An 8,229-nucleotide genomic window follows, 5' to 3' on the forward strand; every position below is an offset into this window, starting at 1 on the left:
ATTATGGTCATGCAAAAGCCTCCAAGCTTGTTTTGCTAAGAGTGAGTCATTGAACATGGCAAGATCTCTAAAACCCATACCACCCACTGTTTTTGATTTAGTCAAATCTTTCCATTTTACCCGATGGATTTTTCTTCTATCACCACGTTGTCTCTACCAAAACTTTTTTATCATAGCTTCAATCTCATTGCAAAGGACCAAAGGAATTTTGAAACATCCAATTGTGTAAGTTGGGATGGCTTAGATGACTAATTTTATTAACACTTCCCTACCCACTTGTGAGAGTAGCTTCCCTTTCCAACCTTGAATTTTTCTCCACACCCTCTCCCTGATATAGTTGAAGCTTGCTTTTTTCCCTTTCCCAACAAATGAAGGTAGACCCAAATATTTCTCATATTGCATAATTTCCGGAACTCCCAAGCTTCTTTGATGTTATTCTTCATTGCAACATCAGTTGTTTTGCTAAAGAAAAGGGCTGTTTTGGTTTTGTTTATTTTTTGTCTTGATGCCTCCTCATAATCATTCAAAATATCCAGCACCCTCCCATGTTCCTCTATGGTTGCCCTGCAAAAGAGAATACAATCATCTGCAAAAAGCAAATGTGTTAGTTTTGGGCCTCTCCTACATAAGGATAAATCATGGATATCCCCATCCATCTCCGCTTTTTTAATCATCCCATTCAGCCCCTCCGTGCAAAGTAAAAACAAAAATGGAGATAATGGATCTCCTTGCCTTATACCCCTTGTAGGGTGAATCAAACCACTAGACTCTCAATTTACCAAAACTGAGTAAGTAATTGTGCTCACACACACCATAATAAGATTAATCCACCCTTCATTAAAACCCATCTTCTACATAATACCTTCAAGGAAATGCCGCTCTACCCTATCATAGACCTTGCTCATATCTAGTTTAATGGCCATATAGCCATGGCTACCAGAAGTATATCTTTGCAAGCAATGTAAAGTCTCAAATGCCACCATAATGTTATAAAAAATTAATCTATCCTTAGTAAAAGCAGATTGGTGTTCTAAAATGATGAAAGGTAGTATTTTCTTCAAACAGTTGGCTAAAACTTTGGAAAAAATTTTATACAACACATTACAAAGGTTATGGGACGATATTGGTGAACATGCTCGGGGGAATTAGTTTTTGGGATAAGTGTAATAAGAGTATGGTTTAAGGGAGTAGGTAGGGTACCTGAATTTAACCACATCCAAATGGAGGAAGTAACATCATGGTTTACTGTGTCCCAAAAATGTTGGTAAAAAAGGGGAGGCATCCCATTCAGTCCAGGAGCTTTTAAAGGAGCCATTTGTTGCAAAGCCACTTGAACTTCACTTGCATCAAAGGCACAGCTAAGTGAAAAATTCATCTCCTCTGTAATAACATTTGGTACAAACTCCAACACCCTTGCAAACCCATTATGTCTCGATGAAGAAAAAAGAGTGTTAAAGTAGCTTACAAAAACTGGTGCTATCTCCTCTGGATGGGCTTTCCAATTACCATCTCCATCTCTAACTCCCTCAATCAAATTTTTCCTATACCTCTTCGTGGCACAACTATGGAAGTACTTCGTATTTTTATCCCCATGTCTGCCCATAGTAACTTCGACCTTTGGGCCCACATAGTTACCTCCCTATCCCTTAACACTTCTATATCCTTCTTCAATTGCCTAACCCAAGTATTATCCCCACTAAGGACAGCCACACCTTCGGCCTTGAGGAGTAAATTCCTCAATTTTTCCAATTCCCTCCGCACATTCCCAAATACATTCCTATTCCACCAACTCAGATCCCTACCACACTTCTCCACCCTTTGTAAAATTCCCTCACTAGACCCGGTGGTACTAGAGCTATGCCACACTACTTCAACAATTTCATTACAACCCGGATTAGATAGCCACATTTCCTCAAAACAAAACGGCTTCTTTCTATTATGTGGATCCAAACCAGAAAAAATAATGTGAAGGGGGATATGATTGGATGAGTCACAACGTAGGTGATGAACCTTAGTCCCAGGAAATTTTAAAAACCAACTATTTGTGGCTAATCCTCTATCTAATCTTTCCCATATCGAACTTCCATTCTCAAAGTGCCTAGCCCATGTGAATTTAGGACCCACATAACCCAAATCCATAAACCCACACTCATCTATTACTTCGCTGAAGAGTTGCATTTGATTGTGAGGTCTAATTCTACCTCCCACCTTCTCATCTTGCCTAGTGATCTCATTAAAATCCCCAATGCACAACCATGGAGTATTAGATTGAGAGTTAAGGTACCTAAGTTTATCCCATGCTTCAGTTCTCCTTGCTGTCTCTGGCTCACCATAAAAACCCGTCAAACGCCATTCATTATCTAAATCCTTATTGATGACTGCATGAATATAATACTTCGATGAATCCACTACTGTCAGATTGATCGAAGACTTCCAAAATAAAGCCAATCCACCACCTCTCCCTTCCCTTGGGACCAGCCATCGATGGTCATGCTCAATACTTCTTTGTACAATTTCCAGCCTTGCATCATCTGTAAGTGTCTCGGCCAAAAACACTACAGAGGGATCTTTTGCCCGTGTAATTTCCACAAGTTCTCTTCCTGTACGTAGATTCTCAAGTCCACGACAGTTCCATGCTAAGCAACTCATTGCTCCTGACAGGGCTGATGATCAGCCTCCGCCAATATAAATAAACCTTCATCATCTCTCTGAGAAACCTGAAACCACTTTGATGGCACTTCTGAAAAAACACTTGAGACTTGAGAATGAATAGGCCTTTTTCTTCTTGTGGTAAATTGAGTGGGTGGAATTTCAGTCAGTGTTTGTGGTCTGCTTCTACGGGTCCAAGAAGGAAGGACACGTCTCTAAATATTATTATTTGAAGCCCTATCAAGCACGTGAGGAGGAGATGCTTCACTAGGCTGACTTGGATTTGTTTCACTTAATGAATCACGTGGCTTTGAGAGCCCAATTGTATCTGGACTCATTCTTAACCCCTCTGACTTTTGTGGTTCTTCATTCTTCTCTTTTAAGGCCGAATCAATTCCATTTGGACAGTTGGACTTCCCATTTAAATTGGGATTTAAAGGCAGTGAAGATACTGGGCATGCATGATCAGTGGGATTAATTCCTTTTTTGCCGTTACACATTGAATGCGTAACAGCTCCTTGCCTGTAACGTTCACTGCCATTTAGGTCATGCTCCGATTCAGAGTTACCACCGGGCTGGTTCTGCTTTCTGGTTGCTCCTCTTCCATCGGCTGAGATGTCTGTCCAGTCTTCATACTCATCTTCCTCGTAGAGTAATAACCCGGCACCACAATGGTATTCTTTTTGGAAACCACGAATGGAGGAGCACGTAGGCTAGGACCGAATTCCTTTTGATCATTCCTTAAAGTCCCCTCACTTTCAATCCAAATCTCACAGTCCCTATCGTCGTGCGTAAGTCGACCACACCAATAACAGATGTTTGGCAATCTCTCATACTGGAAAGAGACCCACACTTGCTTACCATCTTTCAACAAGATAAGTCGACCTCTGCATAAAGGCATTATGATATCTACTGAGACTTTGACACGAATAAAGTTGCCCCCGTCGTAAACCTTTGAATCTGACTGCTTGATCACTTCTCCCACCCCTCCGCATATTTTTTCCGCCGCCTCAATGGTCATATACCTTAATGGGAGTCCGTGGACTTGTACCCAAAAGGTAGTCCGATCATACTTGATGTCCTCAAGTGATCTGTCATTGTCATAGCGCTGCTTAACAACCAAGTGCTTATCGAAGCTCCATGGTTTGCTACCAATGATCCTGTCTACATCCTCTTTGTCTTTGAAAGAAAATAAAATCTTATGATCACCAGTATGCTGAATTTTGAAACCCCTTCTTGCTCGCCACAAAGGATTAAATATTCTAGCAATCGCTTCAGCATTAAGAGCTCTTTTAGTAAGAAAGCTTGCTGCAATGGAGAAAGTTTTTACACTCTCTTCTGGCGTAAGGCAGCAACCTGGCCCTTCTCTCTCAGATAGGGAAAGGCGTGTCCAAGATTGTGCAAGGTCCTCCATCGAAAACTGTTTCCCACACCCCTGAAAAAAACCCACTAGCCAAGGAATACACTTGATATTCCAAGGAACCTAACAGCACCTTCAAATGAAGGCAACAATCAATTCTACAGTACAAGAGAGGGCAGCAGAAGAAACTGAGCTCTCAAGTAACAGAGAAACTCTCGGGAAGGAAAACACATGGAATGGCCCTCGAAACTTCTCTTTTAGTGGATCTTGTTCAATGTTTATTGACGAAAAATATTGTCAATCTTAAACTTTGATATAAATAGTTGTGACAAAAAATTGAATTAGTTTATGATTTTAAAAGTACTCATTCATTAAATATTGATTGAATTAACAATAACGGTATATTTGAGATTTGAGAGCTTGCATTTATCCAAGAGGGAATGCATTTCTCCATGTAATTTTCAGCTTCTCTCACAATAAATTCATCATGGGCTTCGTCCAGGTCTTGACTCTTTGAGTGATTTAGATTTTTCTTGATAAGTAGCAGTTTTTTTCCAAATATGTTAAGCCTATTTTCTTGGGATTGTGCTTTTGGGCGCCAAAAAAAAAAAAAAGAAATGGTACCAAAGAATACCGATTGTACGTAACTTAATAACTTTTCTATTACATTGTTATTTGCAAAATTCCATCAGCGGATTGAAGATTCTCTTTGTTTCAACACTTGGCGCCAAATATTGTGTTAGTTCAATTCATAAACTTATTATTTATGTGTATAGTTTTAAAGTTAAAAAGAATTAAAAAGTTAAACATTTTATGAATGAAATAATTATTAATTTATTTTTGCTTTGATCTTTTACAAATATAGAAGGTACAAAAAGAAAAGAAAATATAACTTTTGTCAATATATATAATTTAATAATTTATTTTTAGGATGTGTTCAGACTCCTATCTTATACATAATCACAGTACCTTTACTCAGTAGACTTCTCCTCCTATTACAATTCTAATATATAAAACCAATAGGTCCCACTTAGTAATGATTAAAAATAAAAAATCTCTACATGAATAAGATAGGAGTCTGAACACACTACACAGTAGCTTGATGGACTTTTAAAAACTAAAACCTACAACTATAATATAAAACCATGGGTCTCACTTGGTAATGATTAAAAAAAAAAGATGTTTCATATCCATAAGTGATTTTGGCATTGATCTTACTGGTTGCAATAATTACTGTTGAGTATACTTCATCTTTGCAGAAAAGAAATCGAGATTGAAAGTTGGGCACCACTTTTCTCGAATTTGGTATAACCTGTCCAGCCATGTATTGTCCTTTAAATTATGCATCTCAATCATTTTGCTCCAAGTTGACTCAAACTCCATTTCATTTGAACACCCACCGTATAAGCAATGATTAAATCTTTGATTGAAATCTGGAACACCATAAATTCCAACAAGATTTTTTTGAGCATTTTTACTAATATGCCATAAACAAAGTCGATGACGAGACTCACTGAAAACCATATTAATAGCATTTGCCATCGCTTGGTCTTGATCTGTAAAAATAGATTTCGGTTGTCGACCTCCCATTGCAGTCAAAAAAGTCTCAAACAACCAAATAAACGACTGAGTTGTCTCGTCTGATAAAAAAGCACAGCCAAACAAAACATTGTTCCAATGATGATTGATTCCCACAAATGGTGCACAGATTAAGTTGTACTTATTGGTTCGATAAGTGGTGTCAAATATAAAAACATCCCCAAAAGAGTCATAATCTACTTTTGATCTACCATCTCTCCAAAAGAAATTTGCAATTCTATTATCTTGGTCTACTTGCACCGAATAAAAAAACATTGGATCTTCACTTTGCTTTTCTTTAAAATGATTAATAATACTTTGCCCATCACCAGCTTCCATAATTTCTTTTCTTTTTGTTTGCACAAAATTATGACAATCTCGCCTAGAGAACCCAACATTATTTGCACCACCAAGTTCTTTTGACAAAAATGAGTAAGACTTTATTGCTTTTATACCCGAACTAACCATTGTGCTAATTATATTCCCATGAGCAGGTAGCACCTTCCTTCCTGATCTCAAGTTACATCTTTCTTCTGGAGTTGCAAATTCATGATTGTGTGTGTCATTAAAGTGTGAAACACTCCAAATATCATTTTTTACATCAAACCGAATCCTAGCACGACAACCCGTTCTTACATCTAAATTATGATACTTTTTAACATTAGAAGGGTCTTCAAACTCTTTAAAACCTTGTTTTGAACACACAAATTCCCGTTGCCGAATAACACCATTATACTCTCGTTTTTCGAATGCTAAATCCCTTTTTAAAGCATACTCATTATAAAGGTTATATGCTTCTTCTTCAGACCTCACTTGCATTCCAATTTTAATTTCATCACATTCACCCAAAGTTACATTTTCAAACTTTTCCCTTTTATCATTGTCCCCAACAGCAACAAAAGCATTATTTGAAAAATCCATGACTAGTCGAACCTAATCATGGAAAAAAAAAGATATATTGAATGAACATTATGAAAAGATGAATATAAATATACATAAATCACCATAAAGTCATAAAAAAAAAAAAAAGAATTGCTGCCAGCCACCCGCTGGTCCTCAGCCATAAACACATTGAAACTCAAGTGAGCTTTATACCAATTATCAAAATAACATAATTTTTCATAATAAATCAACCAAAGACTTAATCTAAGAAAATGACGAAAAGATAGATTAAATACCTCAGAGGAGACTCTTAGTACGAAAATATTTATTAAAATCAATTCCTTCAGCAAAAACAACAGAACAAAAGCATTGCATCCATCCCTACACCATGGAAAAAAAAAAAAAAAACTATTACAAGGAATGAAAAAAAATTGTGAAAATTCTAAGTAAGCCAACACATATTGCAAACTTAAATGCGTCTAAAAGAAATCATCTTTAACATGAATAGCTGAAAAAGAAAGAAAAAATCTAACAAATAAATAATACCTGAAAATAAAGCACAACCATCAAATACATTAAATCAACTAATAAACAAAGAAAGAAGCTTTATTTATCTACTTATAAAACTACATTATACTAACAACTTATAATCTAATCCAAAAGAATAATTTTTTGAAAAAAAAAAAAAAAAAACCTTTTACTGTATTATTAGTGCATTCATCCTCACTGAAGCATTTTAGTAGACAGTACAAATTCTCTTTTTAATAAGAAACAAGACACATGTATAAACAGAAAATTCAGAAAATAAAATGAAAAAGAGTGAGGAGAAACCTTCTTGCAAAGTCAGTGTTGAAAGCGGCGCGAAAACTTTAGGCGATTTCGTGCGTTTTCCAACGAGACCGATGATGATCGGCGATGCTAGGTAGCGGCTGTCAAGGTTTGGAGTTGATAGAGGGAAGATGGAGGTGCTGGTGACTGGTGTACTACAATGGTGCGAGAGAAACAGAGAGAGAGGGCGTTTTCCGACGAGACAAAGGTCGGTCTCGTCGGAACTGTTGATGACCGGTGATACTAGGCAGTGGCTGTCAAGGTTTTGAGTTGAGAGAGGGAAAATGGAGGTGCTAGTGAGTGGTGACTGATATGGTTCAGTGCTGCGAGAGAAACAGAGAGAGAGAGTGAGAGAGAAAGATGAAATTTGTTATTTTGGAGAAGGGGAAAAGGCAGAGACGCAGAATGGCGGGATAGGGGAAAATTAGAGGGCAAGTGTGTCTTTTTGCTTTATGTGACCTGAGTATGCTGAGCTATTTTTTTAATACATGTGTCAATTTATTATTGGGCTTAGAAACACCAGATGGATGCTGAGTTGGAGATCCAGAAACAGCATATACTTTCTCCATTTAGTGGGCCGTACTAATCATATTTTTGGAACTAGATAGCTGCCGGGCTCCAGTGCTCAACATTGCTGTGATTAATTTCTTCCCCTAATCACGTTTGGGGGCTGACCGTATCAAACTATAATCACACTTTTCATCCTTCACTTATTTTAGGATTTGTTTACTCGATTTTTGTTTTCTTGCAACAAATGAAAGAGAGATCTGAATTCAGTTTCTCCTTATTAAGGTGTATGAATAGTGTAACCACAAGACTTTTAGTAGGATGTCTTTATTTTCTTGAGATTCGTTTACTAGGATCTTGTTTTTAGTATTTAAATCTTCATATTCAAAAGTTTGGACACCCCCACCCCACCCCCCCCCCCCCCC

At 37.4% G+C, this 8,229-nt stretch overlaps 3 protein-coding genes across 3 annotated transcripts; all 3 read right to left on the reverse strand.

Moving 5' to 3' along the window:
• Positions 1–519: 519 nt before the first annotated feature.
• Positions 520–2,649, reverse strand: LOC112003995 (uncharacterized). Its single transcript, XM_024036228.2, has 2 exons — positions 1,636–2,649; positions 520–564 (listed from the first exon to the last, which is right to left on the reverse strand). The coding sequence occupies exons 1-2, from the start codon at positions 2,647–2,649 to the stop codon at positions 520–522; spliced, it is 1,059 nt and encodes a 352-aa protein (XP_023891996.2).
• Positions 2,650–3,190: 541 nt separating this feature from the next.
• On the reverse strand, positions 3,191–4,063 carry LOC112003988 (uncharacterized). Its single transcript, XM_024036217.2, has one exon. It carries the CDS (start codon positions 4,061–4,063, stop codon positions 3,191–3,193), a length of 873 nt encoding a protein of 290 aa, XP_023891985.2.
• Positions 4,064–5,239: 1,176 nt separating this feature from the next.
• LOC112036530 (protein FAR1-RELATED SEQUENCE 5-like) lies at positions 5,240–6,508 on the reverse strand. Its single transcript, XM_065778099.1, has one exon. The coding sequence runs from the start codon at positions 6,506–6,508 to the stop codon at positions 5,240–5,242; it is 1,269 nt and encodes a 422-aa protein (XP_065634171.1).
• Positions 6,509–8,229: the final 1,721 nt, after the last annotated feature.

Source organism: Quercus suber, unplaced genomic scaffold (assembly GCF_002906115.3).
Source record: "Quercus suber isolate HL8 unplaced genomic scaffold, Cork oak 2.0 scaffold_10, whole genome shotgun sequence".
Classification (NCBI taxonomy): domain Eukaryota; kingdom Viridiplantae; phylum Streptophyta; class Magnoliopsida; order Fagales; family Fagaceae; genus Quercus; species Quercus suber.